Source organism: Lentinus tigrinus (assembly GCF_003813185.1).
Source record: "Lentinus tigrinus ALCF2SS1-7 unplaced genomic scaffold L226scaffold_1, whole genome shotgun sequence".
NCBI classification, from domain to species: domain Eukaryota; kingdom Fungi; phylum Basidiomycota; class Agaricomycetes; order Polyporales; family Polyporaceae; genus Lentinus; species Lentinus tigrinus.
In genome coordinates, this window is record NW_027137910.1 from 2,324,800 (window position 1) to 2,340,818 (window position 16,019).

General features: G+C 57.2%; 8 protein-coding genes across 8 annotated transcripts; 5 read left to right on the forward strand and 3 right to left on the reverse strand.

Moving 5' to 3' along the window:
- Positions 1 to 185: 185 nt before the first annotated feature.
- L226DRAFT_607572 (uncharacterized protein) lies at positions 186 to 841 on the reverse strand. The gene is made up of 2 exons (XM_067685824.1): positions 695 to 841; positions 186 to 629 (listed from the first exon to the last, which is right to left on the reverse strand). Exons 1-2 carry the CDS (start codon positions 812 to 814, stop codon positions 225 to 227), a joined length of 525 nt encoding a protein of 174 aa, XP_067543024.1. The 5' UTR covers positions 815 to 841; the 3' UTR covers positions 186 to 224.
- Positions 842 to 1,299: 458 nt separating this feature from the next.
- On the forward strand, positions 1,300 to 2,657 carry L226DRAFT_528615 (uncharacterized protein; the record flags this gene model as incomplete). Its single annotated transcript, XM_067679416.1, has 5 exons — positions 1,300 to 1,380; positions 1,482 to 1,622; positions 1,686 to 1,732; positions 1,783 to 1,872; positions 2,027 to 2,657. Coding segments are annotated over 5 exons (707 nt in total), but the record flags the coding sequence as incomplete, so codon positions are not given.
- An 832-nt stretch (positions 2,658 to 3,489) lies between these two features.
- L226DRAFT_518465 (uncharacterized protein) lies at positions 3,490 to 5,346 on the reverse strand (the record flags this gene model as incomplete). The annotated part of the gene is made up of 6 exons (XM_067678549.1): positions 3,490 to 4,608; positions 4,659 to 4,710; positions 4,763 to 4,808; positions 4,870 to 5,077; positions 5,127 to 5,161; positions 5,217 to 5,346. 6 exons carry the CDS (start codon positions 5,344 to 5,346, stop codon positions 3,490 to 3,492), a joined length of 1,590 nt encoding a protein of 529 aa, XP_067543026.1.
- Positions 5,347 to 6,204: 858 nt separating this feature from the next.
- On the forward strand, positions 6,205 to 7,109 carry L226DRAFT_565024 (Ser/Thr protein phosphatase protein; the record flags this gene model as incomplete). Its single annotated transcript, XM_067683732.1, has 2 exons — positions 6,205 to 6,471; positions 6,531 to 7,109. 2 exons carry the CDS (start codon positions 6,205 to 6,207, stop codon positions 7,107 to 7,109), a joined length of 846 nt encoding a protein of 281 aa, XP_067543027.1.
- Positions 7,110 to 7,381: 272 nt separating this feature from the next.
- On the forward strand, positions 7,382 to 9,290 carry L226DRAFT_497559 (fatty acid/sphingolipid desaturase; the record flags this gene model as incomplete). The annotated part of the gene is made up of 5 exons (XM_067677619.1): positions 7,382 to 8,288; positions 8,342 to 8,360; positions 8,417 to 8,438; positions 8,490 to 8,868; positions 8,934 to 9,290. Exons 1-5 carry the CDS (start codon positions 7,476 to 7,478, stop codon positions 9,288 to 9,290), a joined length of 1,590 nt encoding a protein of 529 aa, XP_067543028.1. The 5' UTR covers positions 7,382 to 7,475.
- A 150-nt stretch (positions 9,291 to 9,440) lies between these two features.
- Positions 9,441 to 10,587, reverse strand: L226DRAFT_26819 (60S ribosomal protein eL13). Its single transcript, XM_067673447.1, has 4 exons — positions 10,356 to 10,587; positions 9,885 to 10,279; positions 9,655 to 9,831; positions 9,441 to 9,563 (listed from the first exon to the last, which is right to left on the reverse strand). The coding sequence occupies exons 1-4, from the start codon at positions 10,375 to 10,377 to the stop codon at positions 9,561 to 9,563; spliced, it is 597 nt and encodes a 198-aa protein (XP_067543029.1). The 5' UTR covers positions 10,378 to 10,587; the 3' UTR covers positions 9,441 to 9,560.
- A 676-nt stretch (positions 10,588 to 11,263) lies between these two features.
- Positions 11,264 to 13,812, forward strand: L226DRAFT_528619 (UROD/MetE-like protein). Its single transcript, XM_067679417.1, has 12 exons — positions 11,264 to 11,776; positions 11,842 to 11,900; positions 11,951 to 11,970; positions 12,024 to 12,092; positions 12,148 to 12,219; positions 12,274 to 12,373; positions 12,429 to 12,685; positions 12,742 to 12,819; positions 12,890 to 12,991; positions 13,048 to 13,145; positions 13,197 to 13,260; positions 13,318 to 13,812. The coding sequence occupies exons 1-12, from the start codon at positions 11,559 to 11,561 to the stop codon at positions 13,372 to 13,374; spliced, it is 1,194 nt and encodes a 397-aa protein (XP_067543030.1). The 5' UTR covers positions 11,264 to 11,558; the 3' UTR covers positions 13,375 to 13,812.
- On the forward strand, positions 13,650 to 15,329 carry L226DRAFT_556267 (Pal1-domain-containing protein; the record flags this gene model as incomplete). Its single annotated transcript, XM_067683118.1, has 4 exons — positions 13,650 to 14,238; positions 14,364 to 14,515; positions 14,576 to 15,193; positions 15,313 to 15,329. The coding sequence occupies exons 1-4, from the start codon at positions 13,952 to 13,954 to the stop codon at positions 15,327 to 15,329; spliced, it is 1,074 nt and encodes a 357-aa protein (XP_067543031.1). The 5' UTR covers positions 13,650 to 13,951.
- Between the last annotated feature and the right edge of the window lie 690 nt (positions 15,330 to 16,019).

Genomic DNA, 16,019 nt, shown 5'->3' on the forward strand with positions numbered 1-16,019 from the left:
CATTGACGTGCAGTTCACTCCTCGTAACTTGTGCTTGGTAGCTGGACCATACTTGTCTCCCGAGACACGGTGAATACATTGAGTCCATATCCATGCGATCATACACATACATGCCAAAATGAACGCGGAGGTATGTCAAGCTGACATGGAACTGAAGCAGTTCACTTCGGCTTTCCAGGTCACTTCACTCGAGCAACCCAGAGGATTCTGTCATCATGGCAGCTCTACGGCTCGTGGCGCGACCGCTTGCGGACGATGTCGTAGGCAGTATTCAACTCCTCACGCGTTAGACCTGTGAAAGGTCTCACTGCTGCTAGAAATGCCGCGACCCTGTAAGTCTCCGCGAACCACGCATCCCTGGCTTCGGCGAGCTTGCGCAGGAGGTCCTCGGGGAAGCGATTGTCGTCATCTTCATCCTCCAACTCCTCCTCATCACCCTCCTCCTCCTCTTCATTCTCCACGTCGTCGTCGCTTGTATCCATAGTATGATCGCCGTCTCCTTGGGGAGCGACTTTCGCACCGCCTGTGATCGTTAGGCAATCGCCCTCATCCATGTCATCGGACATCGACTGGGATGAGCCATACGCGGTTCCTTGACTAGGCCTCCAGTCCTCATCCTCCTCGTCTCTCTGGTGCGGAGAAAGCACGAAGTCAGTATTTAAAACAGAATGCGGCACCAGAACTTGAAGCTGACCTCGAGGTTGCAATGTTCAGCTTTCTCATCATCATCCATCATAGCGGCCTCCGTGGGCTCGAGCTCGTCCTCCCGAGCCAAGTCAGCCGCTGTGTACTTGGTTGGTCTGATTCCGGTCATTTTGCAGTCGACGTGGAGAGGTGGAGGTTGTCGCTGGCAGACTTGGAGTTTCAACATGGGGTTATTATATACTCGGCCAGAGGGAGATAGAAAGACCAATGGTCGCGTTGAGCATCTTGAGTAGTTTCGAGACCACCATTGTCGCCCTTTTTGAATGTTAGAGAAGAATAAGTACACAAAGCAGGAAACGACTAGGTTCACCAGTGGCGGACTCAATCGACGCGCGGGTGGCTGGACGCGTCGCGGACGCGTTAATGGGTGTCACGTGTAGGTATAAGCGCCCCATTGTATTGCCTGTGTTGAGGTCGGTCACCCTGTCCACGCACCTCTTCCTTCCTGCCACCATATCCGTCTGTAACCACCCTCCGCCGCACACAATGGACATGGTCAGTCCTCTTGATTTCGCCGCTGTGGCTCACACTCAAGATCGTTGCTGCAGCACACGGAGGATCAGAACATGGAAGACGTCATGGACGCCCCCATGGACATGGGCACCTCCTACCCACCTCCCCAGACCTTCCAACAGGTTAATAATACCCAGGCAACGAACACAAGTACACCCAGTGGTGAGTATCGGCCTGCGTCACTCGCGCATTTGCCCACAAGTCTCCCTTGGCTGTACCAGTTCTAACCGAATTGGATCGCCTTTACGAACAAATGCGAGCAGTTGTGGTCGGCGCCCAGAACCGAGAACCCTTCCGTGACATACCCGTCAAGGTGCACATCCGTCGCCCGGACAGAGACTCGTGGGCGTATATGGGTCGTGGCATCGTCTCCCAAGAGATATCCGGCCAGTCCTCTCGAGTCGGTGCGTACTCACTCCTCACTTTGCCCCCAATACACGCGTTTTTCTCAATTTGCACGTCCTCAGTCGTGAGGGCGGCCTCATCCCACAAGATACTCACTGTTTTTGGAGAAGTACGTCACCGTGCCCGTACTCGTGTGCCTTACTAACTAGCCCTTCAAAGCAGGGCGCTGCTCTCCAAGCGGAACGTCGGGGCAATTTCGTTGTAATCGGCTGTGTCGAGGGTGGTCGAGTCGTCTCCTGGTCTCTGAACGTGAGCACGTTCATTCTACCCCGATCACTGCGGAACTGACGCCTCCTGCGCCTCTCCTCGCGTTCTCCGACGGACCCCTGTCAACCTTCATGTCCGCATATCCTCTATTGCTCTCTTACATCGCGACATGTTACATTGAATCTACGGGATGAAGGCTCTGAACAATTCCGAGACAGTCCGGCTCCTTGCTAGCATCGAGCTCGCTTGCTACGCGTGCAAGCAGGCCATGGCCGACCCCGCTATGCATAGCGCGTTCCGGCGTCGTGTCGCGCGCGTGATCAAGGACGACCGCCGCCGTCGCCACAAACGACGCAAGGATCAGGATTCCATGGTTGCAGCCTTCGCACGCACTGGACTCGGCGAAGAGGAAGCTTTGGAGCCCAACCAGGGCTCCCCGCCTCCCGCGGAACCAGTGCCTATCCCTGCGCCGGTGGCAATGCCTGTCCCGGAACCCGCCCCCGTTCCAGGAGACATGTTTACAGGCTATCCACCACAGCAGTAGCGCACCTTCTTGGGCTGCTCCGCAGCAGCAGCAGCACAGTACATACACGCTATCTGACTAGAGAAGGGGGTGCTCGAAGTGCACGCGTTATTGCTAATGTATACTATCGCCTGGTCCCCATACCGCGCCGTGTTGTTGATGTCTCCATGCCACTGCCATAGCCGTCTGTCTCCCCGTCGCTTCTGTATAATCACGTCTCCTGTCCTAGTACGCTCATCACGTCTTGCTTATCCTATCGCACGTACCGCTGTCTCCAATAAACCCCGATCTATTCGTGTCGCATGTGCAATCGTCCGCTCCGCATGGCGTATATACCGGTGCATGTCAGGCGACCTGCTTTATTGTCCGTCAGTCGTCCGACCCCACACAGCCCTCGCGCACGGCGCACCACACATTGGTACTGCGACGACCTGACCTGCTGTTCTCGGACAATGTGCCACACAAACAGCCTCAGGCACGAGAGACGCGAACGAATTTGGAATAAGTCGACGTTGTACTCGAGTACTACAGAGCCGCTGACTACCCTATACAGTATTGGTTGGTATCCTTGCGTCGGCTGTGGGTTCCGGAGGGAGTGGTAGGAATGTGAATATCACAAAGCGTGCGGGACACTTAATACGGTACTCTAAAAGTCTTTGCAAGAAGGTGAACGGAGGGCTGGGCCTGCATGGTGCCAGACCTGACAAACGAAGGGAAAACGGGCTGGCGTTATAGGTGGACCTCCCGGGTCAGGTCAGGTCAGGTCAGGGCGCGCGGCCTAAGGAGGAGAGGCACGGGACTCGAAACGAGGAGAAGGTGGGGTGGACGTAAGAGAGGAATGTGGGGGAGCACACGAGGCGGGGCGAGAGGGCAGGGGGTAAGCGCGTCGCAGACTGGGGCCATGACGCGAGACGGGAGGAAGCACGAAAACAGGTATATAGAGACAAGCAATGTTCGGGCGAAGCGGCGAAAATGAAGCAATGTGCCAGCTCCGGCCCACAGCCGACGACCATTCACAACACACGCGGAGAAGAGACGACAACAACCACCGAGACCATGGTGACCTGTCACACACAGACATTGACAACCCTATGCAACACGAGGGAACGCGAGCAGTGGAACGGGAAGGACGGAGGCTATGAGAACGGTGAGCGTGTGTCCGCGTATGGTAGCCCCGTCGGCGAGCTTGGTGAATGCTGGCCTGTCTGGCTCGACCCTGAGTGTGCAGGTGGCGGCGCGCGTCGCTCGGTGTACTGTGGTGGGAGCTCGATGACCTCGTCCTCGGGCGGGGGTGGGATGTCGTCCTCGATGTCCGTGTGCAGGATGAAACGCGCAGGGGGCTGATACGTCGACACTCCGGCCTGGGCGGCCTTGCGGCGCGCCGCGCTGGAGGTGACACTCTGGTCCCAAGACGTGACGCTGCCCTCTGGACGCGTGGCGCCGTACCCTGCAGCACCAGCAGCAGCACCGTACTGAGAGGCGGTTCCATACCCGGAATGGCCATAGCCCGATTGGGTACCGTAGAGGGAGGGGTCGTGCATGGAATCTGGACGCGTAGACGGCGGGAACTGTGCGGTTGTCGTGGAATTTGGGAAGTGCGCAAAGTTCAGGGTAGAAGCGCCGTCCGCGCTTGGTCGGCCGGTGAGGAGGTTGGCAGTCGAGTTGGGCGTCGCGGCATCTCCAATGTTGTGAGGGTAAAGAGGATAAGGGTTGAGAGCCTGGTGCGGAGGGAGCCTCGAATCGCCCTTCGTGAGATCGAGGGACTGCTTCCGGAACCTGCGCCCAAATATTCCGCCATTGAAGAGACCGGCGCCGCCGTTTCGGCGACGGAGGTAGAACCAGATGAGGGTACCGACAACGAGCAGTGCGACAATCGTGCCGACGATAGCGGCGGCTACCGTGCCTGCATTTGATGTCTTGGTAGGGTCGGTGCTATCCGGCGACGAAGTAGAAGTAGCAGTAGAAGTAGCAGTGCCGGTAGCTGTCTGCCCGCTCGTCTTCGTAGCAGCAGCACGCGTGCTCGTAGCAGTCATGACAGGCGGTTTGGACACAGAGGCAGGTGAGTCCTTAAGCAGGCACGTCTGGTCGTCGGACAAGCCAACAGTCGTAAACTCTGTGCTTCCTCCAGCTCGGTTGTTGGCATCCACCATGAAGAACACGAGTTCTGTGCGCGCCGCGACATCAGCAATCCAGTCGAACGATTGTGCCCCCTTGGGTGGGTTGAGAATGAAGGTGGAGCCTCCAGGCACGACGCCCTACAGCTGCGATGAGTAGATGTCATGGTAGATGTGGTGCAGGGGCTTACCGTGATCTGTACGGGCTGTACAGCAGTGTCATATCCACTGAACGTGTACGTTCTGGCCATTTTCGTGAGGCGCCCAGCACGCGGGGGTAGACTTTGAGACTTACCTGCACTGAGCGAGAGCTGAATTGGTCTCGTAGAAGAAGTCGACTCCTGAGCAATTATGATAGTTTGAACGAGGGTTCGTTCAGCATAGCAAAACCTGAGGACTAACCAGGATCGGTGATGTTGCACGAAGTCTTGCCCACTTGGGCACCGACGGTGATCACACGCGTTACTCCACCGGAACCGAAGCCAGTGGAGTCGGACATCACGGCAACGATCTCCTGCTTTTTGGGCAGGTTCATGGTTGTGCTGAAAGATCCCTGGTTGTTGCTGAAGCTACTGTCGGGGATCACTGAGGTTCTCGGGGTGCCAAAGGACTACGAGCTCATGAGCACGCGACGGATTCAGGTGTTCGAGGTAACTCACGGGAATTATGGTAAGCTGGAAGGGTGGAGTACCCCCTAGTAGGATAGGCTGCTCAGCCTCAGAGAGATACGCACGAAGGAGCCGACGTACCCGTCCATGAAACCTGGAAGTCATCGCATTGGGTTGCCTGGCCGTAAGAGAACGTGAAGTTGGCAGCGTGTGCCTGCAGGGGCCATAGGAGAAGTATAGTCTGGAGGAGTCCTAACGAACGGGTCCACATGGAGGAAAGCGGCGCAGTGCAGAGCGACGAAGCAGGAACGCCTGGGAGACGAGTTGCGTGCGCCCGGGAGGAAGGAGAGATGGGAGGCAGGAGGTTGGATGGCGAAGGGAGCGGAAGGGCGCGTGCAAGACGCTCTGCACAGCGGGGAGCACAAACTTGAGAAGGAGAAGGAGGAGGAGAGGGAGGAGGAGGAGGAGATGGCGGGGACAGCCTGGGGACAGAGCCTCGCGACGCAGGCCTGCCGGCGCCAACGCGTCCGTCCTCCTTGGCACGTCGCCGATCCCGACCCGACGCCTCCGCTCCCGCCATCATGAATATCGCTCGTAGGAGATATCGATCCTATCCCGACCTCCTCCTCATGCACTTTCTCCCGGGTTCATGCTCTCGCCCATAGTATCGTGGTCCCCGCAAGCAGCTCAGGCCGCGTTGCAATGCAATCAGGAAGCAGCGAATCGTCCAGCATGCACATGTATCGACGCTGTCAGTCTCTGTCAGTGCCATCATATCGCCCTAGGCGCGACTACCCGTCATTGGATCATCTGCCTCTGCACCGCCTCCCGCTGCACCTTCTCCTCCGAGTCTCAGTCTGCACAAATCCTCTCGCCCAAAGAACCATGGTCTGTTACTGAGCATAGCTACGTCCCAACGGTAGGGCGTGTGCCACTTCCAAATTCCTGATAATGCTCAGTTAACCCCTCCGATTGGGAACAGACCGCCACCGATTGGACTATCCGGCGCCTTCTGAAGGCCAAACACATCGCTTGTGTTTCGTCTCACCTACCTACAGTGCACACCTATAAAGTCCCGCTGAAATTGGGATCGTGTTCCGTCTCTTTTCTCTGCTTCGGCGGCTGCGCTATGGACATACCGCTCGGAACCAGCGGCGAACCCATGCACATACAAGTGCTCAGCGACCTACACCTCGAAGTCAGTAAACCAGCTGTCGGCGGAGGATACACCACCTTCGAGTACGACTTCCCGGCAAGAGCGGACATACTCGCTCTACTCGGGGACATTGGCACAACCAACGACGACCGCTTCTTTGACTGGCTTCGCGCACAATTGAAGCGGTTCAAGCTCGTCTTCTTCCTTTCGGGCAACCATGAAGCCTACCGTTCGTCTATTGTAAGTGTGTGGTACGTTACGCCGAGTAAGCTTGCTTATCCTTATGCCGTAATTCCCAGAAAGATGCCACCAGCAGACTTGCTGCTTTCGCCAAAGAAATGGAGAAGCAGGCCAACAGTTCCACGCCAGATGTGAACTACGGCCGCTTCGTCCTCCTCGACCGCACTCGCTATGACCTCTCCGACACTGTAACCGTTCTCGGGTGCACCCTTTGGTCTCATCTCGACTCCAAGCACGTCGAACTCATACACCTGGGTCTCAACGACTTCCACATGATCAAGGACTTCACACCCGACGTCTACCAGTCCCTGCACAAGCGCGATGCCGAATGGCTCTCTCGTACAGTCACGGACATCGCTCACGACGAGCCGCACCGGAAGTTAATCGTGATGACCCACCACGCTCCCACGGTCGACGATACCTCCAACCCGATGTACCGCGGAGGTCAGATGGGCTCGGCCTTCTCGACGGAGCTGTCGCAGACAGAGTGGTGGCCACATATCAAGGTGTGGATGTTCGGGCATACACACTGGCCTTGTGACTTTGAGCGAAATGGCGTCAGGGTACTGAGCAACCCAAAGGGTTATAGGACTGCTGGCGATGATGGATATGACCCCGAGATGGTCGTAGAGGTGTAATGACTATGGCCAGTTCATCCGGAAAGGTTGGATCCTACGCATGTACCGTGTTCCCAACGGCTGTAATCAATATGAGTCCAAGTACCCCCCTGCTGGTACTGGTACTTCTTGGTCTTAGCAGCGCTCACGAGGATATTATGTCGACTCCATATATTCCATTGAGGACATCTGTCCTTTAAATGGGTACCGTTCATAATCGAAACTCAGAGCGCCTAATTGTGTATCGGCAACAGGCCGAATCTAGAGTACGGCGTACACGGTTATGCTGTTCAGCACGAGCGGTGGTCCCACTCTCAGCTGACGACCAGCTCACACTCTGCCAAAACCCTCCCCTCGTTTCTCATTCAACGCGCCGCACTTCGCCTCATGGGGCTTCCTCCAACCACGATATGGACCCGTGAGCAGGTCGCTACCCGGATCCTCGCCGGCGACACGCTCTTCGTCCTGAACGGCGCCCTCATCCGCGTTCCTCCCTCCTGGCTCGCCACGCACCCCGGTGGGAACCTCGCTATCCTACATTTTGTTGGCCGCGATGCAACAGACGAGGTTGAGGCGTTCCACTCGGACGAGACGCTGCAGAAGATGAAAGGTTTCGCGATTGGCCGCGTCGAGGCCGGAGAGGACGGTTGGGAGCCCTTTGTGCCCCCGATCGCGAACGGGTGGATCAGGCGCAAGGCCCACGGCGGGAAGGTGGAATGGTACGACGAGGCGCGCCCGATGAGGAGCACGGAAGACTCGGAGACCTCTCCTGCGTCCCAGATATTGCTCAAGAAGGCGCATACGGGCGCGGAGGAGACGCAGCAGGCGGGCCCGACGCTCGCGCAACTGCAGCCGACGCCGAACAAGCTGTCGCTGAAGACGGAGAAGATGCACTCGGACGCGTACAAGGAGCTGCACAAGCGGGTCATCGACGCGGGCCTGTACAAGACGCGATTCATCACGGGGTATGGCCCGGAGTTCGTCCGCTATACGCTCCTCGCGGTCACCTCTGCTGTTTGCTACTACAAGGGCTGGCTCATTCCGAGTGCCCTCTTCCTTGGCCTGTGCTGGCAACAGCTCACGTTTTTCGCGCATGATCTGGGGCACGTCGGAGTGACGCATGATTGGGTACTGGACCGTGTCATCTCTATCTTTGTGGCAGACCTCATCGGTGGCCTGAGTATCGGATGGTGGGTCAATGTGAGTGTCGCTTTGGTTTTGTGCAAATCTTCTCAGGCTAACAACGTACACAGAATCACAATGTACATCACTGTAAGTCTTCTATCGATCCCCTCGAGAGCTGTATTAACGAATGCATATGCATGGAGTGGTCACTAACCATCCCTCCCAGTACGTCGCACTCTCTCTTCGTCCCATACAGACACTAACACCCGCCCACAGCGACCCCGACATCCAGCATCTCCCGTTTTTCGCCATTTCCCCCGTCTTCTTCAAGTCCCTCTGGTCCTCGTACTACAAACGTGAAATGACCTTCGACATCTTCGCCAAGTTCCTCATCTCCGTGCAGCACAAGCTCTTCTACATCATCCTCTCCCTCGCCCGCTTCAACCTCTACGCCAACAGCTACGGCTACCTCATCAAGACCGCCTTCGAGCCCAAGCGCTACCGCGGCGGGCGCTGGTGGTGGTGGGCGGAGATCGTCTGCCTCGGCATCTTCTTTGCGTGGTTCGGCGCCGTCCTCAAGGGCTGCGGCTCCTGGGGCAACATCCTCACGTACCTGCTCATCAGCCATATCGCTGCGAGCCCCGTACACGTGCAGGTGCGTACGGCATGCGGCCGCGTGTTGAGAAGTGGACGCGCAATAAGCTGACCGGTGTCATCCAGATCGTGCTCTCCCACTTCTCGCGTTCGACGGCGGACTTCGGCCCCCTCGAGTCATTCTTTGCGCGCCAGCTCCGCACGACGGTCGACGTGATCTGCTCGCCCCGCATCGAGTTCATCCACGGCGGGCTGCACCTACAGGTGACGCACCATTTGTTCCCCCGCTTGCCAAGGCACAACCTCCGCGAGGCGAGCTTGATTGTCAAGGAGTTCGCGAAGGAGCGCGGCCTCGAGTACGCCGAGTTTGGCTTCGTTGAGGGCAACGGGGAGGTCACTGGCGTCCTCAAGCAGGTCGCAGATCAGATCAAAATTATCGGTATGGTTGCAGACAGCGAGGTCAGGGAAGCGATGAAAAACTAGACGACTTGATGTACGACAATAGACCATCATCTCTCAAGGGATACGACCATTCATGTGCATACCCATGATCTCGTTCACATTGCTATCAATATCCTTCGCTCACTTCACGACTTGTGATGGGAGGCCCAACCAAAGATACGATCATATTCGTGCATGTGGCATATGATGCTATAAAACCCCGGGCGTGCCGAATTTTGAGTACATGGGTGATGCAGGTAGTAGCATGGTGCGAGCGTGGTACAGGGAGAGAAGAAGCAAGTGACAAATAGTTTACTTCTTCTTGTTGGCCTCCTCCTCGGCCTTCTGCAGGGTTTCAGACATTCAATATACGGACTGCCTATGGATTATCAGATGGGACACTAACCTTCGCTTCCCGGACCTTGCGCTTGCCCTCGTTGCGGGCGGTGGCACGCTCGTTGCGGAGAGTGCGGTAGGCTTGGAACTCGCGCTCCTCCTCGGTGATCTTGCGGGGCGCCTCGGGGAGGGCGGAAGGGGGAAGGGGGAGGGCGGCACGGGTCGTAGGGGCAGCGAGGTCGTCGCCCTGAACATAACTGTAAAAACCCCGCTGGGATTAAGGAAACGATTCATACGCACGGTGGAGTCGCCCTTCTTAGGCTTCTTAGCGTTGCGGGGGAAGACAATGAGGCGCGCCTTGTACGCCTTGAGACGCTCCACGTTGACCGCCTTGCCCTCCTCGCTCAGGTTCCGCCTCCGGTGGTCGACAACGATGCCGACACCACGAGCCTCTTTCTTGCCAATGCCAGCCTCCTTGAGCTCAGCGAGGGTGAAACCGCGGCCCTCGCGGACTTTCCGGTTGTAGCGCACCGTCTGCGCACGGACGGCGGGGCGGAGGAGAGTGAGCGGGCGAACGCCGAGCTTGGATGCCTTCGTCTGGCGGGCCTGGCGGCGGCGGAGCTTGCGGCCGGGCTGGTCGAACCAGGTGCGGACTCGGCTCTGCCAGTCCTTGCGGAAGTGGTTGGCGTGGAGGACTGTGGGTCAGATTACAGGGAAATCATGAGCCCTTCTATTGATGTATGTTCTGCACGTTTGGAGCGTAGTACGAACCGTTGTTTGCACGGAAACCCATGGCTTAGTCTGGGGGAGCAGAGAAGAGTGTCAGAACGCAGTTTGGATACGAAGACGCAGATGTTGCCAGAAGAGAGTCGCCGCTACATCCGTCATGAGTCTAGTCAATCCAGCTGGTTCCTGGGCGAATCCCGCAGAAACGATATGTTTGACCATACAAATGGCATCCGTGGAGACGATTCTGCGGCATTTCAAGGGCGTACACGGGCATACTCACCTTGAGGGGGGGGTCTTGAGGAGGCGTTCACAAATTCTGCCCTGTAAGGTTGAGGCGCCCTCAGAGCCAAGCGGAGTTCGCAGCGTGAGAATATGATCCGGAACCGGCGGAGACACCGACGGGTATCTAGGCGCCTTTAGCCGTCATACTGTAACCGGCGCATAAACCTTGATTATAACCAGGTTAACCTATTCTATTCAACGCCAACAAGCCAGGCGGTTGAAAACACACTGCGTACTATGGTATTCGACCGACTTCTTTTGCTTGATGCATGACTAAAATACGACTTCCTTTGCACTAGACGCAGTCGCGGTCTGGTCATGAGGGTAAAGAGCAGTGTCGGAGTCTGATTCCATCCGAGTCGGTCGTGGCGACTCCGAGATATCATCCCTGCTTCCCAGCATCCCATGGGACAGACGCGGTCAACCGGTTTCCGAGGCGTCCGACCAGCGGAGGTTGCTGTATGCCATGGAGTTGACAATGTCGAACACCATGAAATCGCCGTCGTCATGCGGGCTAGCGTTGTGCGGCGCAGGATCGCTCTCAAACTGTCAAATTACGACATGTTCCCCTCCGCGGGAGTCAAGAGGGTGTTCACGACCAGTACGACACACTCTTCCCATGCGAGGATGCGAAAAGAGCGGGGGTTAGATGTCGCTCAGGTAGCCTTCTGGCGCGACACCTGGCCTTCGGGACGTCAACGGACAAGCCGACCTCCGCGGTTGCAGGTCGCGAAAAAATCTTCGCGGAGCAGCCTCTCGCGGGCTAGCCGATCAGTGGTGGCCATCAGCAACTGTTCGGTGCAGGGATCGATACCAGACTCGCACGGAGGTGGGGCTTGTAACAGTATAATAGCCTCGTCGCGTGTGCGGCCGACGGCGAGTTGGTCAAATCCTTCCGAGTTTCATTCAGTCTGTTTCTACAGTGTCCTCCCATTGACCAGTTTCGGAATCCCTACATCAATCATGGCTGCATCCGTCCCTACTACGAAATACATCCCCCATGTCGACCACGTGGGATCCCTGCTTCGTCCCAAGGATCTTGTGGAGAAGCGCACTGCCTATCATACGGGCGAATGTTCACTGGCCGAGTTGAAGTCCCTCGAGGACCAAGTTGTCCCGAAGATGGTCCAGTTGCAGAAGGACCTGGGCTTGACCGTCATCAATGACGGCGAGGTGCGCAGGTGAGCGATCACATTGCTGCCGACTGCGTTTGCAGGTGATCTGACCAGAAGCGTACTGTGGGTAGGGCCGTGTACAATCACGGCATCTTTGAAAGTCTAGAGGGCATGACCGCCATACCGGATTGTAAGTAGTATTGTCCTCACCGGTGACAGTATGGCTGACGCAATGATCAGGTCCCTTCACGGAATTCAGGGCATGTATCCACTAACACGAACATGGCTACATGACGCTGAAACAACACATAAGCCATACTTGCCGTTCGTGATTATGTTCAGTGCGATGGGCATCAAGGGGTTTACGTCGTCGAAGTGCACGGTCAGGGGAAACACAGTTCCATTGTGGTTCGAGTCTAGCTTACGGTGGCATGCAGGGTAAGCTTCGGCGCACGAAGCCTGTCTACGCGCATGAGTTTGTGTCGCTGAAAGAGCACGTCACATCAGAGGTACGTCATACGCAAGCAGATAGTTACTGTATTGACGGAAGCTTGTACCTACAGGACGTGCCGAACCTGAAGATTACTATGTGTCCACCAACGTGGAAGTATCTGCAACATGGCTCGGAGCATACCTACGACCATGCCGTTTACGAGAACGACGGTAAGGAATTCAGGCGACTTTGTGTCATGCGATGTCAAGCTAATGAGAGACCTAGCGGAGTACTTCGGGGACGTTGTGAAAGCCTATAGGGAGGAGATCCAGGACTTGTACGACCTTGGCTGTCGCCGCATTCAGTTTGACGACCCAGGGTTCGCGTTCCTGTGCTCTAATGATATGATCACGGGCATGGAGTCAACGGGTGAGGACTACGACAGATTGGTGGACACACTCATCGGCGTGTACAATGCAATCACTGCGGACTGGGCAGCCGACCTCGTTTTTTCGGTGCACACCTGTCGCGGCAACATGAAGGTTGGTGACAGACGTTCAAAGATTACGTGAATCACTCATGACCGGGACCACGTCAGGGACTGCATTTCTCAGAAGGAGGGTACGAGCGTGTGGCTGAGAAACTGTTCAAGACGCTGAACGTTGACGCGTTCTACGTGAGTGAATGGCTTATTGGGATTCGTCCGGTGAGTGCCGGGATAGGATCTAACGCACCCTATTCGGCAGTTGGAGTACGATACGGAACGCGCGGGAGGACTAGAGCCTCTGCGGTACTTGCCATTGGGCAAGCATGCCGTTCTGGGCCTTGTTACGACCAAGAGTGGCGCGGTGAGTACGCACATGCATTTTGGGGCGCAGGAGCTGAAGGCGCCTGATTGGGGCAGCTGGAGGACTTGGAGACGATCAAGGAGCGAGTGCAGCGTGCCGCTGAAATCATCGCGCACGGGGAGCCGAAGCGGACGTACGCAGAAGCACTTAACCAGTAGGCACCGTGCTTGTGGCACGGGGGAGTTGGATCTGACGGAGGCCACAGACTTGGGATCAGCCCTCAGTGTGGGTTTGCGTCGGTGTTTGAGGGGAACCCTATCACGGAAGAGGCAGGTGTTATGGTGTGAGATCGCTGGACTGGGGCTGACACTGGTTGGCTATTACAGGAGGAGCGGCAGAAGCTGGCGTTGGTGGTCGAGGCAGCACGGCAGATTTGGGGCTGATTCGGATGGGCGTCGGAGGGCTGGGTCCTGTGCGAGGGTGATATGGTTGGGATATCTGCGCCTGCCTGCTTGGACTGCATCATCCGTAGCTGCATCTCTCGCGGGCGGTCTGCAGGGGCGAGCAGGGGGCGTGGCGGGCAGCAGCGTGTGCGGCGGCGCGGGGCGAGGGCGGGACGGGCGTCTGGGGGCGGAGCGGGGGATGGAGAGTCGCGTGGGGAGGTGACGCGGAATGACCAGTTGAATAATAAGCTGTAATAGGCTCGGACAAGTCTGGGCTGCCCTGCCCTTTCCCTGTCCCTTCCGGCCGCAGTTATTCCTGACCTCTGCTGCTCTCTCCTCCCGCCGCCATCTTCCTGCTTTCCTCTTCGCTGTCTCGCATCCCGCTGCCAGCCTCCTCGCGTCCGCTGCGTCTGTTGTATCCGTATCAGTGCCTCGAACGTCTGTATCCATACCCGTCCGTTTCCTTGGCGTGGGAGATCTATCTGCTCAGATCGCGCACCTCCTGACCCCGTCCCCAGTTTCTATCCCCCGCTAAGTCGTTCCTGCCGCCCAACGCGCGCAAGGCCCGAGCGCATCCATGCAGGTCTCAAAGCATCATCCACGGCAGAGATCGGCCACCGTTGATCCGTTCTCCGACCCATCCAACGTCTCCTACTCTGCTTACGGTGTCCCAACCCTCACCAGGAACGCCCCACGCTCTTCTCCTCGACCCCCTCCTCCCCCGCCCAAGCAGTATCCCAAGCCCCACTCCCGTCCCTACGCCAACAACATCATGGACGCCGTTCGAGACACCGTCACCGTACGCGGCAGCACTGATCAGCCGACGCGTACTAGGGTTGGTCGGAGTCAAACCGAGCTTCCTGCGTGAGCCTCCGTTTCCAACGTTGCTGTGTCGTTGCCGATTGTGCTGATATCAACGCTTTGCTCGCTTCTCGGCCTCTTTTCCTCTCTTCCTTCTCTCCTCTTCCCACATCTCTCTCCCCACACAGTCCTACCCTCGCTCGTCCTGCCCCTCCCATTTCCAAACGCTCTCAATCCCAGGACAACATGGAGAAGGGCAAATCCTCCAGTCGGACCAAGAAGAAGGGCTCCTCCCATGCTGATGTCATTGATAGACTCGACTTCTCCGGTGTTGGTCCCAGTACGTGTTGGTTTGTGGTTCGTCGTACTTCCCCCTAAGACATCTCCCATATTCCTCCAGTGTTCCACCATGACGGGCCATTCGATGCCTGTGCTCCCTCCCGCAACCGTCACCGCACCAAGGCGCCCATGATGGCCTGGAGCGCTGGTCAAGAGGCCGACGAGAGGGCTTTGGCCAACGCCCAGCAGATTCAACCCCGATCGCCTGACCTCTTCATCCCCTATGAAGCCCCAAAGAAGAAGTACGACGCCATAGCTGAGGCTTGGGGTATACATGAGCCAGAGCCATTTGAGGACTTCTCTGCTGGTGGTGGGGCCACCTCACAACCCTCTGGAGAATACGCTAGGACCCATGGCAACGCCTCTACGAGGCGGACCAAGGATGGGCGCGACGCTCGTGACGTCTATCGCGAATACCTCGAGGAGAACCATCCATCTCCCGCGCGCCGCCCAACCAAGCGCAACATTCCTCCACCGCAGCCCATCTTCGTTCCTGAGGGTGACCTCGACAACGGTCCCCCTTCCCCTCCCAGTGGCCCTGAGACTCCCAGTGGGAACACCCCTCGCCGCAACAAGTCCATCATGCAGCGCATCCGCAAGATGCGCGACTCCCCAAACGTCCCAGTTGCCAATTACGATGAAGATGGGTGGAGGCGCGAACCCTCCCCTGGCCCTTCTGGTGAGACTTTTGGTGCTCCGCACGACTGGTCTTCACAAGCGCATTCTCCCAGCCGGCCGACGCATCGCTCACAAGGATCCTTTCTAGGCCGTCTTGGACGTGCTGCAAACTACGCTCAGCCTACCACGCCTTCTGATGATGCATTTGTGTACGTCGACCACGTGCCCCTGAAGAAGAACAAGTCTCTTCCCACTCCGCCGAAAGACGGGTCTCCTTCCGGCGAGTACGTCGATGGTTACTTCGATGGCGCCGAGGTTGGTGCGAGTGGCTCAGGGCTGGGGAGGAAGACGAGTTTGCTCAAGAAGGTCGGAACGGTGGTCAAGGGTCGTGCGCCCAAGTAAACCGTTTCCGGCCTTTCACGACCTTCATGCCCTTGGTGACCCATCTCGCGATTGTATGCTTCTCCCTGATCGGTGTATTTCCCTTCCAGAGCCCATCTCTTCTTGCTCGCCATGTAGACTAGTCGTTACGTGGTCGTACCCTAGAGAGACTCTCCGTACTGTTATTTGCAGTTGATCCCTTCTCCTTCCTATCAACATTGATTCACACCTATGTATGTGATTCGTTCGCTGCAGTCCGTTTCCCCAAACGTCTCCCATCTCCGTTCCCAGCACCCTCTCCTTCGTCTATACATAACGACCACACATTCCTTGTTGATACCGGCGTTGATAACATCATACCACCCGGCTTCTATTGCTCTTCGAAGCTTCACGTCTCGGATCCCATCCCTACTTACCTTACTGTGTCCCCCTACCTCGATCTCCAATGACCGCCTGTATGTATACCGAGCTGAACGGTGTCAAATGGATAGCCGAAATCTGCTCGA

Excerpts from the sequence above, each read along its gene's own strand:
- L226DRAFT_607572 (XM_067685824.1), bottom strand. The coding sequence starts at position 814 with ATGACCGGAATCAGACCAACCAAGTACACAGCGGCTGACTTGGCTCGG. Across the intron at positions 630-694 it reads CTGAACATTGCAACCTCGAG|AGAGACGAGGAGGATGAGGA; the intron begins GTCAGCTTCAAG and ends TCTCCGCACCAG.
- L226DRAFT_26819 (XM_067673447.1), bottom strand. The coding sequence starts at position 10,377 with ATGGGTTTCCGTGCAAACAACG. Across the intron at positions 10,280-10,355 it reads GGGTTTCCGTGCAAACAACG|TCCTCCACGCCAACCACTTC; the intron begins GTTCGTACTACG and ends TCTGACCCACAG. Across the intron at positions 9,832-9,884 it reads CTAAGAAGGGCGACTCCACC|GGCGACGACCTCGCTGCCCC; the intron begins GTGCGTATGAAT and ends AGTTATGTTCAG.
- L226DRAFT_528619 (XM_067679417.1), top strand. The coding sequence starts at position 11,559 with ATGGCTGCATCCGTCCCTACTACGAAATACATCCCCCATGTCGACCAC. Across the intron at positions 12,093-12,147 it reads TTACGTCGTCGAAGTGCACG|GGTAAGCTTCGGCGCACGAA; the intron begins GTCAGGGGAAAC and ends GGTGGCATGCAG. Across the intron at positions 12,686-12,741 it reads CCTGTCGCGGCAACATGAAG|GGACTGCATTTCTCAGAAGG; the intron begins GTTGGTGACAGA and ends GGACCACGTCAG.